Raw genomic sequence first — 26,839 nt, 5'->3', positions numbered from 1 at the left:
GAAAATTGGTTTGTTCATCTGTTCATGTTCATCGTATTCATTTCTCACTCTGATTTGCTCTTTGATTTTTGGGGGTTTTGATTTGTGGAAGGTAATTGAAATTATGTTTTGTTTGATTGAAGGGGACAAAGCAAATGGCAGGTTTGAGATTTTTTCCACAGACATCTTGATTTGATTTGCTCTAATTGTCACTGAAATTTTTAAAACCCCACTTCAATCCTTCCACAAACATTCCTACTCGCTAATTGTTCCTCTTCCACGAACAAAAACAAGAACACTGTAACAAGAACACAAAAATAAGATGACATCTTCTGATAGAATCCATAAGATAGTTATTTTTAATCCAATAATTTGCATGAAAAGCTGTAATTGCCTTGGTAAGAGGACATCTTCTGGGGCATTCTTTTCGCTTCAGCAAAGTTCAAGTTCAACTTGTCTTTGTTAAAGGAGATTCTGAGTCTGGAAATGGAAAGAAGAAGATTGGGTTTCAGTTGAATGATTTGAATAAAGAAGAAGAAGACCCAAATTCAAATGAGGACGAAGAGACAGCTGTAACAGCAACGGCTAGTAACCAACAGTCATCTAGATCAAAACGATGAAGTTTGGTTCAGTGGCAACGGCGTCGTTTTGCTCAAGTTAAATTCATACAAAACACTAGCCTAGAAACGGTGACGTTTTGAGCATAGTTTATAAAATATCTTCTTCTCAAGGAGACTTAGCCTGGATTCACTCTGATCTCTACTCTCTGGTAGTTTCACGATGATCAAGATACGGTTATGCCAGATTGCCAGGCTGGACAGTTTGTTATGAGTCTGTTGCAATTCAGTTAGAGTAGGATTTTCTAGAACCATTCCTAATGTATAATGTATATATATAGAATCTAATGTATCTTGTATAGTTGAGAGCTAGGAAATACAATTTCAGAATTACTCAGTTTTTGCTCTCTCTCGCTTTCCACCATTGTTATACACAATCCAAGCTCAAATCTTTCAGTCTTCACAGTAGCAGGAAAATTTCTCGCTATACTAGCTGCTTGAATTCGCATTAGCTTTTGTGCCAAAAGAGAAATCCCCACAATAGATTTATCAATCTTGGAAAGCAGAGGATGTGATACAAAAAGTCTAACCTCTTCCACTCGCGCCTCTTTATAAGATTCTTCTCCTATCCGATCCCTAACGCAGACATAGCTAAGCCCAATATTGACATCATCATCATCAGTAACCTTCTCAACAAGCGCTTCAGGAGCCTTGTCAGACTTAGTAACGACAGCAAGAGTCCTCCCACCAGTCTTAATCTTCCAATGTCACATCACCGCCTCATTGCCCATAACAACGACCATCTTTCCGCAGTTCAATCAAGGCAAAAGTAAAGTTAGCCACAATAAACACGCATCAAACCAAATCATATCAGAACTCAAACAAACTCCCATATCTAAAATGAATTTCTGAACGCCAAAGAAAAAAAAGTACCATAATTGCTTGCCTTGATCCATATTGAGGGGTTGGAGAAAGGAAATAGAGAGTAGAGGAGATGCAAAAAAAAAATTTTGAGCCAAGCACCACGAAAAAAGAAATTTTGATCTTGTTTTTGTGTTCTTGTTTTAACTCTTGAAGCTCCCAATTTTTTTACAAAAATTATTTTTTGATCTTTTTTTTTTAATTTTGTTATTTTATTTATTTATTTTTTTGTGTGTTTCTAACAATGAAAGTACAAGGTGGATTACAGAAGTCTAACAGAGTGAACTTTAGGTAGGCAAAGTGCCAACTTTTAAATTACAGATAAACAACTTAAATTTCAGTCAACTCACAAGTGATAAGTTCTAATTTGCTCTATTTTTTAATTGTTAATTTAGTAGCCACATAAACTTCAAGTGTGCTAGCAATGCACATCATTTATCATTTAGGCAATTTCAGTTAATAACTTAACATTAAAGATCAAATTAATTGCAAGTTGAAAATAATATAAATTAAATTAATTGCTACTAAAATGTAGGGGTCATAATAGTATTGTTGATTAATATATATATATATATATTGTCTTATTTTTTTGAGCGATATCATTTAAAGTTATCATCTTATATCTCAAATTTTCTCAACATGACTAAGCACCTGCAGCCCCTTTAAGGAAATTAGGAAAAAATGCTTATACACTCCCTGAACTTTAAAGCAGTGGCCATTACACCCTCTACGAAGAAGATAAACTTTCTATAGTGAGAGTGACACGTTGATCAGAAGTTAGAACCACCGTGGCATCCCTCCCTCTGCGCCAAAAATTTTGTCCCGCCGTCCATGGTCTTGTCACATTGTTCAACTGCATATCCATCTCTTGTTCGATAGCCACCATGTGAGTGACATTCGCATTCCAAATATTTTCCAAGATACATCAATTTTGAGACTTTATTATCTTACAATGAACTCTAATTTACAAGTTTGGATGTCTTCACTGATGTTTGACGATGAATTCCTTGGAAACTGCAATCAACAACCAGACCAAATCCAATAACCCAAATAGCCGAGTCCCCCACAATCTTTACCAACCCAACAAAGAAAACTAACCAAAACCCACCAATCCAATTCGAAATCCCAACAACGCACACTGAATTCATCAAAACCTTTTCTTTTCTTTTTTTTCTTTTTTTGTAAAAAGAGTTACATATAAATTCCTTTAATCAAAAACTAAATTGAAAAAAAAAAAAAACTTTGTTTTATTGAAGGTTCTTGGGGATCAAAGTCTAGGAGCTTCAGAGGCGTAATTCCCATGTCCAGATCCATTAACCTTCTAAAAATTGAAAATAATTGGTTTTAGAAATTCAAGACTTTTTTTTTTTTTTGGGTTTGTGGTGCGGATCCATATATACTGTTGAACTGCACTGTGAGACCACAGATGGCAAGATGGATTTCATTTGACAGAGGGAGGGATGTTGTGGTGGTTTTGACCAATCATCTCTCTCACTCAAAACGTTTCTCTCTTCTTCCACTGAGTTTAGATTTCAGATTTGGTATTTTAAATATCACGTGTCTCACATGCATATTCTATTATAATTTTAATAGCAAACTAATGGAAGTAGTGATTTGGCACATGAATAAAGTTTAAGGAGTAAATTGACTAAAATAAAAGTTTAAGGATTGTAATAACCATTAATCTAAAGTTTAGGGGGGGGGGGGTGAGGGCATTTTTTCCAAAAAATTATTCTATTATTGGACCATGCAGCAAATCAGACCTTTGACCATCCATACCCATAGATATGTTAGTATTGTCATCCCCATAATTCCTAAAATACAACTGAAATTTGATAAACATGAATCAACAAAAAAGAAAAGGACAATAATGAAATTTGATTAGGATAATCAGAACACAATCTCAACACACGAATTTATTTTTAGTATCAACCCGTGGTACACTTAAAGGTTGAAACATTAAAAGCGCATACCTGGAGTTACTTTGAGAAGCACAAACAATTGCCCAGTTGTCATCTTCCATTAAAAGAGTCTAAATTAATTTTCAGCCAATTCTACTTTACTTCCTTCTTCTCTTCTCAATTTAAACTCCTCTTCACAATTCAAATGGATCATTAAGTGGCCCAAAAAGAAACCTAGAAGAGAATGTTGAGCGTATGATATCAACCCAGAATTGATAATGTAGTCTAACGAACAAAATAATTGGGACACTAGCCGAAGCAAATATAACTATCGGAATCGACGCCATTTCACTTTTCAAGACCAAACAGCAGGTTGCGCTGAAGGCTACCAGCATGCCTGCTATAGAGATAAAGAGTGCGGTGACTCCCAACTCCAACTTTGTTGGTAATGACACGAGGAAATCCATTTCCGTGAAACATGATGTGAGAATTGACAAAAACATTAATATTGACGTCGAAGAGAAGACCAGTGCTATTGCATCTGATATCAAAAGTACCCTAAACCAAATACTTTTCGAAAAAATAGGGATCCCTGTGTCTTGATTACTGCCACCCGGTACAGTGAAAGTTGCAGCGAAAACCACACCGGTAATCAGTGTTGCCACAACAATGTAAAAGTTTACTGTATCCTTCATCCACTTTTCACCTTCTCTCCTTAGTTCTTTATGTTCCTCTGTAAATAAATCCCAAGGTGTTCGGTTCTCATTATCCCTCATCTTCGGGTATGAAGGCGGCACAATCCTTTCTACCTCCTACAATTTTGGACATGTAAATTGACAAGTGTAACCAAAACAAAAAGAAATTTATATAATACAAACACCAACCTTAAACCATAACAACTCCCGTTGCATTCGAAGGGCTGCTCCTGGTACAAGATTTAATCGGGCTTTCGGAGCCAATTTTCCTGCTAAGTGCAGGATGTTTTGTTTGTAGGTATCAACATAAGTTAGAATTATTTCCTTCATAGCGCCCATCTCATGTATCAACTTGAAGACACTCTCTTGCCGATTTATAACAGCAATGTGAAATAAACTTTGATGGAAATTGTTCGTAGTCCATATCATATCCGGATAAGTGCGGATAAGTATAATTAGAAATTCAGCATTCCCAAATTCTGCAGCATCAAAAAGTGGAGTTCGAAGAAAAATGTTTGAGAACCGGTTGCCTGGGAAATCTTGAATCGCAATCGAGATGCGATTAATCATTTCTTGGACTAATGCTTGTGTGTTAGTTTTGTCACGGATACCTAAAAAATCAATTTAACGATCATTCAGTCTAAAAGAAATATTAATTACATAATCTATGAAAAGACGGAAACATTGGGTAGATTATTTTAAAATCCATATCAAAAAATAATGTTGAAAGATTTGTTTTATCAAAAAAAAAAAAAAAATTGAAATATTTGAACTTCATTCCCTCATTGCTTAAACCTTAAAGAAAATGTGTTGTGTAATAGAACTTGCCCCATCATCTTTCAAAAGTTATCATGGATTTTTAGTATAATTTGTGGTGTGCCTTTGTATTAAAATCTTATTTCCTCTACTTTGTGTGTATGTTTGGTTTTCAAAAAAGGAAAAAAAACAATTATCCCACATTGCTTATAAGAGATAGTGTTGTGTGTAATTGTCCCACTCTCCCATAAAAGTTATGATAACTTTTGATTGGAGTTTGTGGTATGCATTTATGTTTGAACCTTATTTTGTCTCCCTTGTGTGTATTTGTTTCCCAAATAAATAAATATAATTCTAACTTAAAGTAAATTTTATTTTGATCTTTCAAAATAAAATTTCCAAGCACAGTGAGATTAACAACTAAGTTTAGAAGTTTGTTTCTTGTTCATTGTGCTAATTAGATGACTAGTGACCATAGTTGTCAGTATCGTATAATATGTATCATACAGTGTGCATATCATATAAATCGTATCATATCGTAAAATTGTACGTATCGTACGATGCATAAACAAATGTTTTAAAATGAGTTTTTGGTTATCTAACAAGTTGTTAGACTTGTTTTTAATACAAAATTATTAAGTTACTTAATTTAGGCTAATTAATAAAATAACTTGTTCATAAGTTTTTTTTTTACTTTCTCTTACAAAATATGGACTATTCGTATTTACAAATTTGTTTTCTATACTATAAATAAGGTATTATTTGACAATATAATTATTTTTTATTTTTATCATTATTGTTATAAGTTCAAAAAAGTAGAATGCCAAAAAGAAATATATATATATTTTTAAAATTTATTAAAATAAAAGAACAAGAAGAGATAGTAAATGTTGATGACAATGAAGAATATTTCAATGAAGAAATAAGTTTGCAAAGTGATGAATATGATGATAATATTGACTTAGATATAGTTGATAAGGCAAGATGATGAATATGATAAAAATAAATTATTAATTTAGGTCATTTTTAATGTATTATTACTGTTGAGTTTAATCAATTTGAATGTGCATGTTAGAAACATATACTAGTTTGATTTATTTAGTTTGTTTGTAAAATTTTATTACATAAGTGATGAATAAATTGGTCATTATTTAAATATTTTCAAAATTTATAATGAATATGTACAAATAATATTTATTTATTTATTTATAAAATATATATACAAATAATTTTTTTTCAAATAGTGGTACACCCGAAACGGTACACCAATATTGACCGGTACCGAAATATTTCGTTTTGCTGGTCAAACCGGTACAACTTCCGGTACGAGATTGACTCTTTTGGGAAACAGTTACAAGTATTACCATAGACAAGACAATCAAATAGAAAATGGTTTTCATTTTGAGAATTGCCAATGGTTTAGAAAGTAGAAATATCATTTGAAATTAATTGAGATTAAGCTACTTCTTATTCCAAGTTGATTTAATTTGAGTAAATTTGTCAAAAGGTTGTGTTAATTTAATATAAACTCGTACTTGGGAAATGTTATATCTATGCAGAGAAGGAAATTTGGGTTCAAGCCAAACTAACAGAAGTTGAAGCGTCTTTTCCAGAGTGATAGCTGACTGTTGCTGCCAAATGCAAAGGGTTTTTTGGCCAACTCACGCAATGCTGCAATAGTCTTCTCATTTCTTGTAGTTGCTAATGCATCAAATCTTCTCAGAATATCGAGTGCTATATCTGTCCATAAATACAATACATCATTGTCAAAGGTTTCATGCCCAATCAAAATTTCCGTGAAGGACATAAAACAAAGCCAAAATGGGGTTTTATCATTTTCTCACAAATTTTCCAGCAAAATGCCATTTGTCTAAAACTATTTAAGGATATGCCCCTGTTTTGAAACTCAATTTTTTAAAAATTGAGTTTCAATGTAAAACTCGATTTTTGGACAATCGAGTTATAGTGAAATGAAACTTCAAAAAAAAAAAAATTATGGAACTCTTGAGTTCCATTCAAAGAACTCGAGTTCCACTTGAATATTTTCATAGAACTCAAGTTCATTGAGCTCGAGTTTTACACTAGAAACTTGAGTTTCATGAACTCGAGTTCCACAATTTTTTTTTTTTTTTTTTTTTATGTTTCATTTCGCTATAACTCAATTATCTAAAAATTTAGTTTTATATTTGAAACTCGATTTTTAAAAAAATCAAATTTCAAAACAAGGGACATTTTTCTAGAAAGTTTGTGAAAAAGTAGTATTTTGTCATTTTGGCCAATAAAACGATGTTATGGAATTTTTAATTAATTGCCTGCAATTCACATTCACATGTTACTGAGATGTGGGACATACCATACATATCATTGGTAATAGTAGCCATAAGGATCTCCATGCGTTCGTCGGTAGACAAAAACTTCAACTCAGTCTTAGAGTATAGATACAACGTCATTTCTCTACTTCCGAGCTTTGCTGCTATGTGAAGTGGTGTCCTATATTCGCTATTGCGGATATATAGGAGCCTACTGTTCCTGGTCCTATTCAACATCGCCTTAGCAATTGTCACAGTTCCTGATTTTGCAGCAAAGCAAAGGGCTGTGTCTCCATCTACATTTTTCTGTTCTAATTCTTCGGGAGTCAAAAATCTCACCACTTCTTTTACAAAAGCAGTGTGTTTTGATGCGAATGCAATGTGAAGAACTGACTCACGCGTTTCTGTAAGGGAACGTCGAACGGCATCTCGATCAGCCTCAAGTATAGCCCTAGCAGATTGCCAATTACCTCTTAGAGCAGCTGCTAAATAGCGGTCTGGAATTTTTTTTTTTTTTTTTATGAGAAGAGCTTAACTTTATTAGATAAGTCTTTTGGTGACACGACTAATTTATATTCTATATATAATATAAAACACAAGTTTTTGACTTTTTTGTTGATCTCGTGAGAGCTTGCCATATAAGAAGTTTTGAAGCTTTCATAATTTTCAACATCAACAACATTTTTTTTAGGTTTATATTTAAAATCCGGTTTTCTCAAAAGTCAAAGACTCAAAACCCTATTGCTATATAAAAGTCAAAGACTTAAAATCCGGTTTATTTAAAAGATAGTTTTCTCCTATCCGTTTCTCTCTTCAGGCCATCATTTTCCTTTCCAACTTAGACTTGGTATCAATTTTTTTTTTTTTTTTTTCTGGAATTTGTAGAGATAGTAAGTGATTTCGTTCATCAAGATTTAATTTTATCTCTACGTGTTTAATAGTTATCATCATCGAAACTCTCAAAGTTTATTATTTAAAAAAAAAATTGTAGTTTGTTTCTTGTGATTTTCATGTTCTAAATGTTTTCATTGTACTTTTTTTTCTTTAAATAATAATACAACTCCATCACAAACCCTAAACCTAATGCAGTCTCTGTAGGCACCAAATAAATTCTCTCTCAATAAGAACGAATATGTCTGGAATTGTTCTTCGGAACACATACGGTTCCACATTAAAAACAAACAATTATACGTCAAGCCACTAGAGCAACTGATTAGTATTGGACTATTTATCAGAAGCTTTGCCACAACAATATATTTATTTAATACAATGAAGCTAAAGTGTACACGCCACCTCTCATCATGGAACTTATAATTTCCAACACCAACAGAGAACAAACACCTGAGAGTATAGCTATCACATGCATTCTATCAAACACTTGTTAGCAATATGCAACGATACCCACAAAAGGAATATTTGATTTTTGGGGTTATACCATCCTCCTTTCCTCTCATCCTAATAATTCCAATTCTCCAACACTACCAACCACGAATGGCTAAATAAAAACAAATCTCAACAAAAAAACCAAAACCTAACTCATAATGTCCAAAATTTTAAAACAAAAAACAATTATTAGTAGCGGTTTGACGGTGGCAAAATCCATGCCTGACAGTAGGTGGTGGCTCTCTGCCTTACGGACTTGCTTCTCTCGATCTCTCTTTGCCTACTGACTTTCTCTCTCAGTGTTAGCTTTTATTTTTTTTATTTTTTTAATAAGGCGGGCATATATGAATTAGAGAAAATCAGCAGTGCCACTGTCACTCTCGCCTTCAATAGCCCCAAGTTGGTATAAGCCTCGTGCTTCTTCAATATTGTCGGAATGAGAGAGAGAGGCAAGAGATAAAGAAGAAGAAGGCATAAGGGTTTACCGGGAGTAGAGAGGTGGTTTATCGGGTGGGAATTTTTTTTTTTTTTTTTTTTTTTTTTTTTTAAAATGGGTGGGAAGTTAAAACTTGAACTAAAATTTTAATTTATTTAAAAATAATAATGATTTGTAAATTTGTAAAGGCTGGAAAGCTGAGGTTGCAACGTAATTTTTAAAGTTTCCACAATTTTTCACATTAACAATACTTTTTACTTTTTTTAAGTTTATTTTTAAAACTAAGTTTTCTTAAAAGTCAAAAGACTCAAAACCCTATAGCTATATAAAACCCTACCTTTGTGGGATTTTTAAAAGACAGTTTTCTCTCATCCGTTTCTCTCTTCAGGCCATTGTTTTCTTCTCCAACTTAGACTCGGTATCATTTTTTTTTTCTAGAATTCGTAGAGATAGTAAGTGATTTCGTTCATCAAGATTTAATTCTTTCTCTACATGTTTAATAGTTATCATCATCGAAAGTCTCAAAGTTTATTATTTTAATAAAAAATTTGTAGTTTGTTCCTGTGATTTTCATGTTCTGAATGCTATTGTTGTACCTTTTTCACTAACTAATAACACAACTCCATCACAAACCCTAACCCTAATGCAGCCTCTGTAGGCACCAAATAAATTCTCTCTAAATAAGAACGAATATGTTTGGAATTGTTCTTCGGAACACATATGGTTCCATATTGAAAGCAATCATACGTCAAGCCACTAGAGCAACTGATTAGTATTAGAATATTTCTTATAAACTTTGCCACAACAATGTATTTATAACATACAATGAAGCTAAAGTGCACAGGCTTGAGACAATCTCTTTTCCGACAATGATAAGCAACTAAAATTAAATAAAGATTTTTTTTTTTTTTTGGGTCTTTTTTACCTTCAGTTCAATTGCCCCTATTATTTGTCTTTGGTTTTTAATGAGCTTTTGTTGATGCCCACTTTTGACAAAAGGACCCAATGGCAAAAGAAGCCCAACAATACAAAAAAGATGAAGAAAGAAAATACTAAAATAAAGACCATTAGGCCAGAATAGCAGGAATAGTGGTCAATAGGCCCACAAAGAATAATAAGTGGCCAGAAAGAAAGCAAATGGGTTGAGGAAGCCCAAGGAATGAAGAAGTAAGCCCATGAGAATTGTAAGAGATTGAGAGAAAGTAAAAGTGGGCTAATGAACCCCAAGAAAGGAATTAGTAAATTCATGGGGTTGGCACAAAGGCCAATAAGCCCGAAAGGTAAAAGATGTGGTAGTTAGGTCAGGAAAGCCCAAAGAATTTAGCAAGAACCTATGGGAATGAAAGAGGAAAGGAAGAATGAAATGGGCAGAGGATGTCCAAAGAATGAAATGGGCTAAGGAAGCCCAAAGCATGGAATGGGCTGGCCCAGCAGAAATTGTAGATAGTAAGTCCAAAAGAAGAAATCATAAAAGAAATAAATATGGCAGGTACTTCAGCCTATAAACCCAGAGATAATAACAGGTATAAGTATAACTGATATCATAGCAGGAGCAGTGCAGTGCAGTAGCATGGCAAGAGCACCAGTCAGCCCACGGACGTAGGATAAAAAGGGACATGGGCCAAGTAAAAGGGGGAAAACCCAAGCAATGCCTAGTCCGAAGAAGGGATGTGATACAGAGAACTAAAGCTCAAAGACTCATGTATCATTCATGCCACAAAAGTTATACGAATACCAAAGCGTACAGTAGAATCAGACAAACCTAGAGGCAATGGCAAATGCTTGAGAGCTAGAAAAGCAATAGACTCAAATGGAAGTGGAGCATGCACACAAGACTCAGACACCACTTACCTGTACCTAGCTAATACAGGGGAGGTAGGCCACGGGTCAAAGGTATGAGAGGATGTGGTCTGGTAGTGGGGAGAAGGGGGAGCCTATTTTGGAGTTTCTGCTCAAACTCTTTTGGGAGAAATGTCCTACTGGGATGACATCTCACTCAAAAGAAGTAAATATAAGCTGGAATCACTAAATGCATGCTATTGAGATTGGTAATGGAGAAACTTAACCTTTATCCGAATGAAAGTATTAAGAAAGGTAAGAGACAAAACAAAACCACTTTTTTCTAGGAATGAGGCGTGACATAGCCAACACAGTGTAGTAGTGGTGGCTGGGTAGCCGGCAAACCAATGGGCAATCTTGGAAGGACACACACTGTTGGTGCTAATATAATAATAATAGAAAGAACACAAAGAGAAACTAAATAATAATTCTGGATATTATTAATTTGAAGAGAAAGAAAATGCACAACACTATTTGAACTGAGGCACACCACTTGTTCTCTTTAAGGAAATTCAAGCTCTTAGTTAGCTTGACACCTCCACCTTTTGCCTCCTCCTTGCATACGTATCTAGCCCAATATTTGAGTCAATTCATATTAGCCCATTAATTACTACAATTAAAAAGAATAAAATAGTCTTTCTCCTTTATAATGTGGGATTAAACAATTCACTAACTCCTCATTTTTCATATTCACTTTCACATCTTTTTATATTTATGTTGTAATATTTGTTCAATTTAATTGATTAATATTAAAATGCTCCAACACCTACAATAAGCCAAAAATGGTTAAGGGGTAAATATGGCAAATCCTATCACAGCAAACAGTATAAAAATGCCATAGACGTGCACAATGAGGGGGGGGGGGGGGACGGCAAAACAGAAAAACAAAAAGATAGAAAGAAAGAAAGAAAGAATACAGAAAATCAACAAGAAATAGAAAAACAGGAGTGATAGGAGCAAAACCATGCGTCAATAGACTACCCACTTCTCTCCCTCTCAATAGCCCACTTTCTAATGAATTAAAAATTCACGACTAAGTCATCTAGGTCCTTTTTCCAAAGTGTGTAATTGCTACGCTAGGAGCTGCCTCTAAAGTTACACACATTGGAGATTGGCTCCCCTTTTAGACTTGTATTTGCTAAGCCTATTCCTTTAGCGGATGGAATTTCTTCTCTTTTGTGTTGGTTGATCAATGACTAACTTATTATCTTACTACTAACTTTTCTTTGCCATGACCTTGTCACCTGCAATCATATTGTGATATCTTCCTTTGTGGAGTTATTCGTATATTATTGTTATTAGTATAAAATATTTTAGTTGTCCTGCTACATCATGTTTCCTACTATAACATTTGCAGAAATTTTTCCTGCCGTGAGCACGTAATACGTTCAAGGTTCCTGCCAGGACACATCAGCACAAGAAGGGCTCAACTTGTGCACAAGCTGGCTTAAGGTGTGTTTCAGTTAGGCCAATCCTGACTCTCCTACCCTAGAATCACAAGCCATGGTATAGCAGCAGCAAGCCAGCCCAAAATATAGAAAATGCCCACCACAGCTTTGCAGAATTTGGAATTGAAGAAGCAAGATCAAGATGTCGTGGACGTCTAAGGTGTTGATTTCTTGGTATGGGTTTGATTTGCGTTTATATGTTAATGTAGGTCAATCTAAGCTTGCTGCTTTGATTTGGAATGTATAACCTTAGCATGCAAGTTAAGAATTATATTGGCTATTGATAGTTTTCTATAAATGATATTAGTTGTATGCGGTTATGGCTCTATCTAATTTATGCGCCAAAAAATAAAAAAATATAATTCTAAGGAATTACTTTATATGCTTTGTGTGAGTTGGGAAATTGATTCATCCATATCTCCAGTCGTATTGGTCATTTAATTTTGCTGAGTTACAAAAAATAAAATAAAATAAAAAACTAAACTAAAAAAAATAAAAATAAAAAACTAAAAAACTAAAAGACTATAGTATTATTCCACAAAAGAAGGGATTGCATTCACATCAAGCTCTACACATTCTTAGTTAAATTATCCCAAAAAATTCAACTTTCTCTTTTAGTTTAGCCGATCTATTTTTTACATACACTTACATCAATCTCAAGATTACAAGTTCTACACTGTTCATATTGTCATTTTCAACTTACCCCTTTGCATTTTGTTATGATTAAATTTTGTTAGTGTGGTTTCTTCCAATACAAAAAGGTAAACTATGTTCAACTGTGATTAGATTTGTATATAAGTATATACTAGTGTGTAACCCGTGCATATATACGAGTACAATTAAAAAAAAATTACAATTATATGGTTCAAATTATACATGATATTAACTTACACATTTTTAAACCATACATTTCTAAAATATATAACGTTTTCTCATTATATGTATGTGTGTGTGTGTGTGTGTGTGTGTGTGATTTAGAATTTAATTGGTTTTAGACTCTTTGGTTTTTGCACTTAATAATTCACTTACTACTAAAATCAAAAACTTAGATGGACACATGGCGAAAAATTAAACTTCAATTGAAATCCAATTTAGAATCTAATTGGATTTGAACTCTATGATTTTTACACTCAATAATTCACTTGGCACAAAATTAAAAATTAACTAGGATCTGTAGTGTAAAAATGAGAATCCAATTAAAATCTAATTGAATTTTATCTGAGCTTTGATTATATATATATGGGTCGGATTCTCAATATTTATAGTTATAATAAAATTATTTAAAGAAATTTATCCTTTGTCTTTTGTAAAACACTAATTTTTTTTTTTTTTTTTGTTCCATATGATTTCATACCATGTATTTCTTTGCTGTGAAAGAAATTCTAATTTTTCTTTTTTTTCCCCAACTATCTCAAGGTCAACAAAGTGAAGAAAAGTTCTCTATCAATACCCAAACCACCCCCCCCCCCCAAAAAAAAGAAGAAGAAGAAAGAACATTATTCAAACAAGAGATAAACTCGTGCATTGCACATGTTAGTGACTAATAATCATAAATGACTGAGTTATATGAGTGAAATATGTGACTATGACTACATTCTTTTGAAAGTTTTTCTTATAAGGTGTAAGTCATATGTTTCACTCGTTCTACAAGTAGCCTCTAAGCACGTGTGTTGTGCGTGCTTAGAAGCTCTTTTATTTTTTTTTGGGTGAAAATTAATAATTTGCATCTATTATCATTTGGAAATATATATTTTTATTTTTTAAACAACTAAAAAAGATAAAATTTAGAGATAAGCCTTAACTGTAATTTTTTTTTTTTTTTTTGAACGTGTTTAAAAGTGGTGTAATGATATAGAGAAAAGTTTGGGGTGATGACCATGAGGGGAAAGAAGGCCAAATTTTAGGAGTTCTCTTAGTTTTTTATTTTTTAAATTTGGGGTGTTTTACTTTTATTTGAATGAAAAATAAATAAAAAGACTAAATTTTAGAGAATAAAAAGATTAACATGAAGGAAAAAATAATAATAAATTTTAAGAGTTCTCTTTTTGAATTCAAAACGAAATTTGTTATTTAATATTTTCTAAGAAAAGTTACCATTTATTAATGAAGGTATTTTTCAACCATATAAAAATCCAGATCAAAGAAAATAATCCTTTTATAAATAGTATAGATAATTATCAATGACATATCCAATTATATATATATATATATATATATATATATAAATTCAAACAGGTTATGATGTAAAAGATTACCACTATACCCTCCAATAATAATGTGACACATCCGGTTTTTATACAAACCCTCATAAATACTTAATATAAAAAAATGAAAACTCAAATCCGCTGAAAAACAAAATCCAATTTCACTGCAAAGTGGGACAAGCACCGATTAAGACAGTGCCGACGACGTTGCCAAAATCTAATGTGTCACATAATACATTGTTATTGAAAGGCGCAAAAGTAGTCTTTTACACGACCTTTTTGAATTTCTTCTCATTTCTTTTTCTTTTTTTTTTATATAAAAATTGAAAAATAGACATTTATAATTTTAAAGATTAAAGCTAAAGAAGAGGGCAGCAACCCTGACTAGGGCTACAATAACTTGAAGAAAAGTTCACAAGATTACATAACTTTGAAGGAGTCATTAGAACACAGGTGTCTGAAATTTATTAATACAAATTCTAAAGTTTTTTTTCACACACCACCTCATAGAGCCTAAAATATCGTCAATCCTTAAAATCTGAAATACCAAAGGAAAGCAGTGAGCTTGACAACTTAGTAAGTAAATTAAATTAAAGGTGTCCTTTGGCTTGTCAATGCATGGGTACTACAATACGAGTGCCTAGTATCGTTCACAGACCAAATCCTAGTGCTATATATTGTTTGATGGAACCCTAGAATAGAGGGAGAATACAAATGAAAGAGATGTATGACTATGACAGAAACCACTCTATTAATTTGAGCACTCTTTTCCGTTTAGGAAATGCTTAAATAGCCTACTCTAGTAGATTCTAAAGTTACCATTGCGTATCATTAGCGTAATGGTCACTCCACAAGTATAAACGCTTATGAGGTATAAGGGATAAGGGCTGAGGTTCAAGCTTCTAGGAAGGAATTTTACACACATATACACTTAGATTAATACTTAAATTAGGCTAAATTAGAATTTTTATCTTGTATAAAAAAAGAAAAGAAATCCTAAAATTTGGATTTTTCTAATGGCTTGTCCACATGAATGCTCGATGGGCACCAACCATATGGCCTAATGCCATTATGCTAACATCCTCTCCCTCACTCATCATTCATTAGGGTTGTACATGGTGTAGTGCGGTCGATAATGGGAGGAATTTTGTAGCACACCTATAGGGTGTGGTTTCCCTCATGTCTGACTGCACCTCACATGTGAAAGGGTAGGAATCGGTCTACTTCAGGTTTGGTTCAACCTAGTAGTGCGGCACAGGTAGTTCAGTGCAACAATAAAACAAACATATAATTTTTTTTTTTTTAAAAAAAAAAACCCCTAATGGAATTAGAATCATCTAACAACCCACATAGAATTATCAAACATCCCAAATATTCAAACAAACATGTTCATAATATTTCTCTAATATCCACAAAAGTTTCAAACAAATTCCCCATATTTCTAGAAGCATAGCAAGAAGCCAAGGTGTTAGGAGTTTTACTTGTTGCTAATGATGGCATGAGGAATGATAGCACTTGGGCGACATTAGGCCAGTCACTTGGCTTCATGTCTCCTTAACACATTGATGGTTCCTCATGCCAGATTAGTAATGCTCCTAAGTGTTCTTTAAGGAGGACACGCCCAATCTCCCTACTTAAGTTAGATAGATGAGTAGTTTGAGAGGGCAGCATATGGAGGCACTTTACTCCACATGATGCCCCAAGGCCATGATAGAGTAGAGTCATGGTAGGCAGAGTTGGTTTCAAGATGGGTGGTAGCAGGTGGTGTAAACCCCTGAGTGATGTGCATGGCATTGGTGGCTTGATGGTTAGCTGCTTATGTGGGCTTGGTGGCTTGTGTACAAGGCAAGGTTGGACTGCCATGATGATGTGCAATCAGATGCTGTGTGCAAGGCATAGGCTAGTGGGTGTTGGCCTAGTGCATGGACAAATGCTAGTGAGTTGATGGTAGTTACTTTGTGTGTGCGCTGCATGTAGGCATGCTGTGTGGACTATGTTGGCTAATGGGGGAGGGCTTAGGCATGGGTGAAGCCTCCCAAAACATGTGGAAGCACGTTGTGTAGCCTGTTAAGTGATGGGCAGAAGCCTTATGATCAGCTGAGACACAAGCTGCGAATGTGCTGATGTGTAAGAGCAATTACCAAGGAAGTTTTTGGTTTTCCTGATATTCAAACCTACTGTATAAGGACTTAAAACATGGAGAAGAAATCAAGACAGCAGCAATTCAAGGTGTCCTAAGTCAGACCACAAGTGGCAGGTTGTCCAAAACCCAGACTGTTATTAGGCTATAATTGTCATAACAGTTATTTTTATGTATATAACCCTAATGTTGTTGGGGGTGTCAACAGCAAAGTGTATATGGCTTTGAAAGAGAATTATGTGCATTTCTCTAGGCTTGTAAAGGGTTTCCTTTGTACTTGAGATTAAGTTAGGGGTGGGTTTCCTGTAAACATAGTGTGTGCAGTGTGTGTGTGTGTGGTGTTGGATGAAACTAAGTCAATGACTTAGGACCATCACAAGAAGAAAATTGAGTGAAAATTTTGACCCTATGATACAAGGAGATTTAGCCTACGTATTAAGCATTATACAAATTCACATACCTGAGCATCAAAACATACACTAAAATTTTCTAGATTACAGCCATGACAAAAAGGAGAGGAGGGAGGGGAAAACTTGGAGAATATGGCATTGAGATCAAAAGACGGTGGTGGTGAGTGGTGGCGAGTGGTAGAGAGAGAGAGAGAGAGAGAGGAGAAAGAAAAATCGTAGATCTAAAAGATTTCTCAAATTTAACCTAGGCTTTAACTAAAATGACACTGTTCCAATTTTCTTTTCTTCTTCCTTTTTTTTTAATTATTCTAATACTAAAAAAATGTCTCTTTGAACCTAATATTAAAATTTAAAATGGGTCCAAAATGACGTTGTTTTGTATCAAACTTTATAAAAAAAAAAAAAAAAAAAAAAACCCTTAAATGAAACAATGTCGCTTCAAACTCACTTAACCTAAACCTATTTTTCCTTCTTCTTCATTTGCCTCTCTCACTTTCATGCTATACTCAGTACTGGTATACTCTCTCTCTCTCTCTCTCTCTCTCTCTCTCTCTCAATTTCTTGTATTTTAAAACTGAAGCATGAGTATGTATTGTATATGTATATATATATGGTTGTTGGTTTGGTTTCTCTTTGGTTTGCAAATATTGCTGTCAACCACTGCACCAACCGACATCAATAACAGAAAAGGCCTACCGACCACTACTCTAGGAACCTTTGATGGAGCTTTCAATGGTCGGATTAGCATGGTTCCAAGTGGTTTTGTCGACGCTGGTGAGTTCTTGAACAGGCCTATCATATATGATGAGCACACAATCCAAAGTGCATCTCTCATCCACTTCTATGCATTTTTTTTTACACATATAAGTAGAAATGGTTTGTACATCGATAAGCCTAAACTATAAGATTTATATTGTCATATAGTTAAATTTGTAAGGTTTGTACTATTAAATTTGTAAGTACCTACCAATATCTCACTACAAAAAGAAATTTTCAAACTGACATGTAATGAATGTATTTGATAAATGTTAGAATTACAAACTATTTTATAATTTTTTTACAAATTGCTGATGTAGTGAATGATCATTAGTAAGAAAAAAAAGTAATATTAGTAGTGAACTCAGATAAGAATTAGTAAAAATTGATCACAACAATACTTTTTAAAATTGTTGTGAAATAATTTATGGCTATAACATTACTCTATAATGAATAAGTTCCTTAATGACTTTTTGTACTGCATTTAAATGTGGACACATCATCCTGTATAATAAAATTTGTAATATCATTATAATCATCCGATTTGTAGTAAGTATGTTCCTTAATATACTTAATACTCTATAATAAATATGTTCCTTAATTACTTATTATGTTATATTTAAATGTTAACACATCATCTTATATAATAAAATTTGCAATATACTTATAATCATCTCATTTGTAATATTCCTAATATCATTCAATTCCCAATGTAGTCTTTGCAAATAAGAATATAAGTGGAACAAATGATTTTTTAGAACTTTTCTCAATGATATTTGAAAACTATTGTGTCATTTGTTTGAGTAACTGCGTGCGTGCAAGAGATAAAGAGAGAGCACTTACTTTCAACAGACTGATGTTGATTTTGATTTTCTTGTGCGACACGTGGCATTCCTTCTTTTAATGTCGAAGAACCTGAGCTAACTCCTTTGGGTTTGTCAAGAATAATTGGTCGCTCTAGTGATGTAGAGTCCGTTTGGATACAGCTGAAAACTAAAAATTGAAAATTAAAAACTGAAAATACTGTAACAAAATAATTTTTAAATGTATAAATAGTGTTGTGGGTCCCATTTTTAATTTTAAAAAATTTGAAAAGTACATGAACAGTGCACCACTGTGCGGTTACAGTTCACACACCGTGGTAAACAGTACATGCTGTCTCTATTGGAACATGTGCGCAGGAAGGAAAAAAAAAATCTCAAACATGAAACGCTAGACGTAGACTCCCTATCCAAACTAAAGGTCCGTTTGGATAGAGTTTATTGCTGAAAACTGAAAACACTGTAGCAAAATAATTTTTAAATGTGTGAATAGTGTTATGGGACCTATTTTTAATATTTTTTTTCTAAATAAAATGCTTGTGGGTCTCATGAGCAATGCGTAAACAGTACAGCTACAGTGCGTGAACAGTAAAATTAGTCTCCTGCACAGTAAAATAACGTGTATAAACAGTACCGATTACTGTTCATGCACGTTGAAAAAAAAAAAAAAATAAGCAGAATCTCAAAATGTGGCCACAAAACGCACTATCCAAACTAAGCTTAAGCTGTAGCTGCATCGGACTTATCTGAAAAGTCACTGTAGCTCTTAAAGAAATTTCAGCTGCATAAATAGTTTGTTCTTTGTTGGATTCCAAAGTGGTGGGTTTATTCTCCAAAATAGAGAGGAAATTAGCTTTGAAGAGCACATTGTAAATGCTCTAAGCATAGTTATTATAATTGGATTGAAGCGGACTTGACAAGGTATAGGCTTTTAGGACATTGCGTCATATTGGTTGACTAGTGGGTTATCGACTTAGCTACAGGTTTAATTAAAATTTAAATAAAATATAAAATATGTTACAAAAATATAAAAGTTAAAAATTGATTGACCAATTTTTTAGAAATACAACAATAATATATAGTATAATATTCATGATAAAATATATAAGTATATATATATATACATAAATAATGCAATATTAATTATTGAACACTCTTTGTGTAAGGTTTTTTTTTTTTGGTGATAAAATTTTTTTTAATGAGCTCAACGATATATATCTCTCGAAAAATTCAACAATTTAAAAAAAAAAAACATATAGACTTACACAATACAAATAGATAACGTCAATACTCAGAAAAATATACAAAATTAAAAATGATAAGTTACAAAAGCATAGTGAATAGTGAGTCTAACTTATTAAAGAAATATATAATTAAAAGATACAATTATGAAAGCAAAATTAATTTAATTAAACATATATATTTATAAAATGTCAACAGATATATATGTAGGAATGACTCCTTTAGAGAAAAATACTACGAAATTTTTAAAAAAAAAATATTTAAAAAAATTAAACCATTTTCAAGTATATACATTTATACATTAAGAACTTTATACAAGTTAAAATCATACATTTTGGAAATTATAATTAATAAATCCTGAATGATATTGTATTCATTGATTTCTTTCTTTAAAATAGTCTTCTTCTTTTTCCAAAAGAAAATCATAAAAATAAATAAGAACAAATTTTTAAAGTTCGATAAATAAACTGTTTGAAGTAAATTCTTGAATTGTTTCAAGAACCTGTCCAAGTTAAATGCGTTACAAAAAACCCACCAAATTTGAGTTAACTATGAACGGGTCATATGCTCAAACATTCTAACTAACTACCAAAATCAAAATGTCACCAGATTTGGGCTGACGAGAGCCAAACATTGTCCGATCTGAGTGAAGGAGAGCCAAATGTTGTCAGATCTATGCGAAGGAGGGACAAACGTGGCCAGATCTTAGCAAAGAAGAGGCTAATCATCGCTGGATTTGGATACAGTCAGCCTTCTTTGAAGTGCTCGTCGATCGAGTTTGGTGGTTCCGGTTTTAAAATAGGAAACCCATCATTTGACTTGTCGGAGTTGGTTTCTGAGGGTTGATACCCGTTGTTGACTACCGGAGTCGTCGAATTGGGCGAAAAGTGAGTCAATTTCAAACGCTTTTTTTCTTCTTTTTTCTATTCGGCTTTCTCTTTAGTTTTCTATCATTCCTTTATTTCTTGTGTTTTGTTGGTTTCATCAGTGAGGCGCGCTTTTTCTTCTTTTTTTGGGAGATAATGTTGGGGTAGTTCAAGCTTTCTTTTTGGTAGAAGCTTGCGGTGGGTGGGTGTGTGTTGGGTTTGATGAAAGAGCTTATTAACAGGGCCGGTTTTATGCGGGCAAGTGAGACAGTTAAACTAAAGCCCCCAAGCCCTTTTCCAAAAACAAAAACACTAAAGCGCCCAGGCAAAAGAAGACCTTCTAATAAGGTCCCTAAATTTTAATTATTAAGGTTATTTTAATTAAATCTAGATATTAGTTAATAAATAAAATAATATTTTTTATCTAAAAAAAAATACTATGTTCTTAATAAACCTTAAGTGTCAGATTGTTACAGTCTATTATGTTGTTTTTGTCTATTATTAGTAAGACAAAAAAAGTAATTTAAGTAATAAATTGAAATTAAAATTAATAACAACTTAATACCTATAACCTATTATGAAGTAGCACTTCAAAATAAATAGCAAACAAAATAATTATTTTACGACAATTAAAATGACAAAATAACTAGTTCTTATCTATGCCTATTACTAATGTCATATTTTTACTTATCATTATCAAGCCAGCACATCAACAAAAGTGAAAAATTTGTCTTTTGTGTCATAGTTTTTTTATGAAAAAAAATATACACAGTTAATTAGTAATTTTATATCTAAAACAAAATAAAAGAGTTTAAAAATAATTTTTTTTCGCCTAAGACCCCATATGTCTTGATTATTAATAATGGATCTGGATATGGGGAGTTGATTGGAGGATTTGGCATATACATTTGGTTGTGGGACGTGTTCAAGGTGTAAAGTAAGTTGCATGTTTATACGAGTGATGAAAGAAATAGAAAAAAAAGTAGTGGATCTGTGGAAGGGTTTTGGAGATACCTGCAGGCTGCGGTACTTTTGATGCAGTCTTTGCTGCTGCTGTTGTTGGAGTCGTGACTTCGAGACTTTGATGGACTGAGCTTGAACTTCAGAGAAGCACGTGTACGAGCGAGCTTATAAAAATAACCAATGTTGGAGTTGCGAGTCTGAGGTAGATAACGAGACCAATCCGATTAAAGCTGGGTTGAAAAGTAGGTGATGGAAAAATTGTTTGCTGAGTGAATGGAAAATGGGGATTTTACTTTGGTTAGTATTTCCCCTTTACGTTTGGTTAGTACATAGGAAAGTTAAGGTCCTGGGGCCATCAACAATTCATAAATTACCTTTTACTTTTGGTTAGTACATAGTACATAGGAAAAGTTGCAACCAAAAAACAAAAAGTACATAGGAAAAGTTAAGGTGCTGGGCCATCGACAGGTAATCCATTTGGACGGAGGGAGAAATTATTGCACTATACCTACTCTACACGTTTTGTCAGAAGTTCACAAGTTCTGTCATAATTTGATTTTTCGAGTTTCATTGATGGCTTTTGTTCACGCGTGCTGTTAAATCTGCATGGGCACTATTTAAGTCAGCATGATTTTAGTAAAATAATCTTATTTTAATTAGAAAATCAAGAAAAACAACGCTACCTTGACGACGTGTGTTAGTCGGCAAAGAAAACAATACATTTGCATGCTTTTACTTAAATACCCTTTCAACCATTTATATCACCTCTTTTTAGCTCTTCCCCGTCCTTTGGTTTCTTCATTCATCCTTATCTTTAGATTCCCCCCCCCCCCCCCCCCCTTCCTACACAGCTACAACATGTGTGTCAGGTGCAAATACAAAGGTAATGTCAACTATTTATTTATTAATTATTGTTATTGTTATGCTTTAGCCTCAAAAAAAATAACTTTTTAAAAAAGAAATAAGACTCGTAAATTCAAATATTCATGAGATGGAACATTAAAAAAATTATCTGGAAAAAATAAGAATACATAGATAAAATTAGCGGCATAGTAAAAAAAAATTCAAAATAAACTTATATATTTAATATCTTATTAACATACATGGCTCTGGTTGGACTAGGTCGAGTGGTTATACTTATGTATGTTTAATCTCTTGTAAAGTTTGGAATTTCATTAACTATTTAAGCACTCTTTTTTCAATATATATTATTACAATTCACATAATATGCCTAAATATATTCCAAATTTTTAAATTCATCAAAATCAATTCTAAAAAATAAATCAAACTTAAAATTAAAATAAGGGTAACAAAATAAACTTAAAAATATGGTGGGTTGCTTTGGGTCAGACAAATTGAAAAAATTATCAATTTGAACTTGACACAACCTAAGACTTAGATTACATCCTTCCTATATATTTCTTTTACTTTGTTTTTAAATTGTAACTAGGAAAAAGAATCTTTCATTTTCTCTTATTTATGTTTAATTTTTTAACAAATAAACCAAAAATAAGCCAAATTTAAGCTTGACTATTAAATGAGCTAACCTCAAACATAATAATATGTCTATGAATGAGCTCAAAAAACATGATAAAAGATTTATAGGTAATTATAATTAATAATTCTATCCGTAGTAAAATTCATTGATTTGTGAAGGAGTAAAATACCTCTATGTAAACTAAAAATGTTGTGTTGAAAATAATCCAATGGCCCTTAAACAATGTTGAAGTGTTGAAAATACATCTATGTAAACTAAAAATATCAAAAGCAAAGTTCACTTTAAATTACAAATTTATTCCCTATAGTTGTTAGAAATGAGATAATTGTGTTCTTAATTTTGAGCTTAGCTATTTTGTGTCACTATAAAATAAGCATTCAAATTTACTATTTGATTCGTTAGGATAGATGCATCAATTGATGGAATAGGAATTAAATCTTATTTATGCAAATCTTTTTTTTTAATGAATTTAACTCATAATTTATGTGATTATTTAACAAGCAAAGTCATTACTAGTGTGTTTTTTGTTTTTCAAAAAATGTATGATCTTATTAACCATGAGTCCACCGACCTCCCATAATCCTAACCATGGGGTTTAAATTCCCTCTCCCCTATTGTGACTCACGTGGGACCCATAAAATAGTAGGGAAAATAAGCAATAAACTAGTTTATAATTGCACCCCAAGTGGGCACTTAATCTTAGTGAAGAATCAAGCCCAAAATTCACAACGTATAGCAAACAAAGGCTAATGGTGCTTTGTGGAAAGAGAAATCAAAATAAACTAAAATACAAGAAAGTTTAGAAAAGTACACAGGTCCAAAATTTCGACCCACTGATACTAAGAAGAGCAAACTAAGAGAGGTAGTGAGGAAAAGAGGGAAAGTTCCTCTATACTAGTACTTCCACCCCTAGGCTTTGGAATCGTAAATATTCTTGTTAGCAAATTGGGATTTTGTGTCGAAGTTTCAAGTCCAAGAGAAAAACATGATCCCCCTTTTGTGGGCTAATGGTGAGTATTTATTCTAAGTTTGGAAGATACTTATGATCGGTTTTTTGGTTGAGAAAAAGGCTTTTAGGCCTCGTTTGGTTGGAGGTGAAATAGGGAGGATGGGAAAAAAGAAGAAGAGTGAAAATAGGTGAGAGAGGTGTTTGATTAGGAGGGGGAGTGAAAGGAAATTTTGGTAGCGTTCAGGTATTTTCTCCCCTGGCCCACCAAAATCCTATCTCTCCAATTTTGAGAGAAAACTTGGGGGTTTTATTTCAACCCAATCAATTACATTTTTCCCCTCTTTCTGTAATGATAAACATGGAAATCTCAGGTAATCATTGGCATTTGATTCTGTTTCAACCAACTTAATAATATTTTCTTATTTTTTTGGTTCATGTTGCTCGTAATCTTTTTTTTCGTGTTTTTTTTTTTTAAATTTCTATTTCTTCTATTCACTGTTCGTACACTTCGTTGTTTGGGTTTTTTCTATTATTGTTGTTGTTGTGTGTTTGCGCTTATCTCACCTTTTGTCTATCTTTTGTTTTTATCAATTTCTTCCATAGTATCATCCGAATGGACAACCGATAGTCATGCCACAGGGGGAGGCCAAAATTTACCTTCTCGTTCTTTTTTTTTTTTCACCAATTTTGGATCCCGCTTCTACCTTTTAAAATAAAAACTTAAAAAAAAAAAGTGAAGTGTTCATATATAATTTTTTAAATAAATAAGTGTATAAAAAATTTTGTTTTCTTTTGTTATATTTAATAGGGATATAATTGTAAATTTATATCAACTTCATTTTTCATAGTTTTACATCTCTCCACTTTTTCATCCTCCCAATCAAACATATATGAGAGAATTTTTTTTTTTTTCTATCCTTACTTTTTATCATCTCCCCATTTTCTATCTTCCCACTTTTCCATCTCTCAAACCAAACGGACCCTTAAGGGTGTGAAGTTAGGAATCATCCCCCTTAACCCTTTAGCCTGCCTCACCCATATTTGAGGGAATGGTCAAGTACTCAAAAACTTTGCACGCCTATATTCATAAAAAGAGAAAAAAAAAAAATACTACTTGAATTTGTTATACTAATTTGAATGTGAATTGAATATTTGCTTTGTCTAAGGGTGAACTCCTTGACTTTTTTAATTTCTCCCATTTATTTCTATAACTTCGATAGAATTGCCCCTCTTCATATTAAAAAAAAATAGGCTAAAATATAAAACTTACCCTCTATGTTTCACCAGAATTCATTTCAATCCTTTAATTTTGTTTTCGTTCATTTCAGTCCTTTAACTTTCAAGTTTATTTAATTATGATTTTTCCATCAACTTTTGTTATATGTTGTGGTTAATTTTCCAAATTTTTTAATTTTTTGTTCAAATTTTTTAAATTAAAAAAATTAAATTGAATTAATGATGAAGAATATTTTCCAGATTTGAACAAAATTTGATGGAAAGTTTTTAATTGAATAAATTTGAAATTTAGAGAATTGAAATGAAAGAAAAGAAAGTTAGAGGACTGAAATGAATTCTAGAGAAATTTAAAGGACGGGTTTTGCATTTTAGCCTAAAAAAATTATACAAACAGTCTCATTTTTTTGCTTTTAATATTTGCTTTTGCTAACATATAACAAAAGTTTTTCATTTTTGTTTTGTAATATACTTATTTCAGAGAATATTACTGGAGAACTTGTGCTTTAAACTTGAATGAAAGTTAACAATTACCATAATATAGCCTTATATATACTCTTGGAAGGCTTATGTCTTAATCAAGATTATTCAAACTGACACATATGCAATTTTTTTTAAAATTTGAGATGAGAAGTTATGGACAGTGTGGCTGGGGGAAAATTATGCTGGTGTTGAATTACATTACTTTCATCTTCCATGTGCTCTGTTAAGGCCTCTAAATGAATACCTTATCAAAAACAGCAGTGCTGTAGTTTTTCTTCTGTCTAATCTCATAATTTGACGTTCATTTTTGCTTCTTTCTTATATATGTGTATATATGCCACATCTTTTGCTCATATCTTACATTTTAGTTTTTTTGCATTGTTTTCCCTGTACTTTGGCGTGTCTATCTTTACTCTGTGACATGAAATGCTGTGTGATGTATGCTATACTTTCTCAAGTTGATCATTTTAGCAAATTCTACTCCAAATCTCAAGCCTAAAGTCAAACTCAACTTCTGCTTCATATATGTACACACAGATTAACCAAGATGTAGAAGAGGACAAGAAACCTTTGATTGTAAATTTGTAACCTCGGCCCTGACCTCTTTTGCTCAGTTGGTTGCTCAATTAGCTACATCTTACATAGAAAAGTGTCGAATTCAAGGCTCCAAAGTCCATTGAGAGATTCTCTCAACACTGCAGGTATTTGCAATTGCATGATAAGTTCAACCTTTGTCTTAATGCAAGACGTTAACTTTTTTATTTTCATTTGCTATCTGCTTGAAGTTTCTTGGCTTTTGGGAAATAGTATAGAAGTGGTTTCCAAAAAAATAATTTTATTTTAATTATTTAAAATCAAAGAAGGATAGTTTTTGAAATGTTTTGGTAACACATGACATTAATCCAAACTTTAGGGATTGTTTTTGAATTTTATCCTTAAGATGCTCTATTCTATTGTATTATTCAACTCATCCTCAAAAGAAAAAGGGTAAATTACTCCAACCTCCATTTAGGTTTCACAAAATGACACACACCCCCAAATGCTTCAATA

At 32.7% G+C, this 26,839-nt stretch overlaps 1 protein-coding gene across 6 annotated transcripts; it reads right to left on the bottom strand.

The window, feature by feature from the left end:
• Positions 1 to 846: 846 nt before the first annotated feature.
• Positions 847 to 21,968, bottom strand: LOC142641992 (uncharacterized). 6 transcript variants are annotated; one of them, XR_012845566.1, is made up of 7 exons: positions 20,404 to 20,947; positions 18,578 to 18,720; positions 7,139 to 7,615; positions 6,400 to 6,549; positions 4,243 to 4,664; positions 3,431 to 4,170; positions 847 to 1,339 (listed from the first exon to the last, which is right to left on the bottom strand). XR_012845566.1 is itself a non-coding variant. In XM_075816327.1 (6 exons), the coding sequence occupies exons 2-6, from the start codon at positions 18,624 to 18,626 to the stop codon at positions 3,553 to 3,555; spliced, it is 1,716 nt and encodes a 571-aa protein (XP_075672442.1). In that variant the 5' UTR covers positions 18,627 to 18,727; positions 21,678 to 21,968; the 3' UTR covers positions 3,267 to 3,552. The 6 variants fall into 6 exon arrangements, 5 of the variants coding, with proteins under 5 accessions (XP_075672442.1, XP_075672443.1, XP_075672438.1 ...); XM_075816327.1 differs by lacking the exons at positions 847 to 1,339; positions 20,404 to 20,947 and adding an exon at positions 21,678 to 21,968 and having other exon boundaries at positions 3,267 to 4,170; positions 18,578 to 18,727; XM_075816328.1 differs by lacking the exons at positions 847 to 1,339; positions 20,404 to 20,947 and adding an exon at positions 21,678 to 21,968 and having other exon boundaries at positions 3,267 to 4,170.
• Positions 21,969 to 26,839: the final 4,871 nt, after the last annotated feature.

This window comes from Castanea sativa, chromosome 7 (assembly GCF_040712315.1).
Source record: "Castanea sativa cultivar Marrone di Chiusa Pesio chromosome 7, ASM4071231v1".
NCBI classification, from domain to species: domain Eukaryota; kingdom Viridiplantae; phylum Streptophyta; class Magnoliopsida; order Fagales; family Fagaceae; genus Castanea; species Castanea sativa.
Note: the sequence above shows the minus strand (reverse complement) of the source record. Positions and strands in the feature narration are given on the sequence as shown.

Coding starts and splice junctions, on each gene's coding strand:
- LOC142641992 (XM_075816323.1), bottom strand. CDS start 20,525: ATGATTAGCCTCTTCTTTGCTAAGATCTGGCCACGTTTGTCCCTCCTT. Junction 7,616..18,577: donor TCAACATCAGTCTGTTGAAA/GTAAGTGCTCTC, acceptor AAAAAATTCCAG/ACCGCTATTTAGCAGCTGCT. Junction 6,550..7,138: donor GTCCCACATCTCAGTAACAT/GTGAATGTGAAT, acceptor ATTTATGGACAG/ATATAGCACTCGATATTCTG.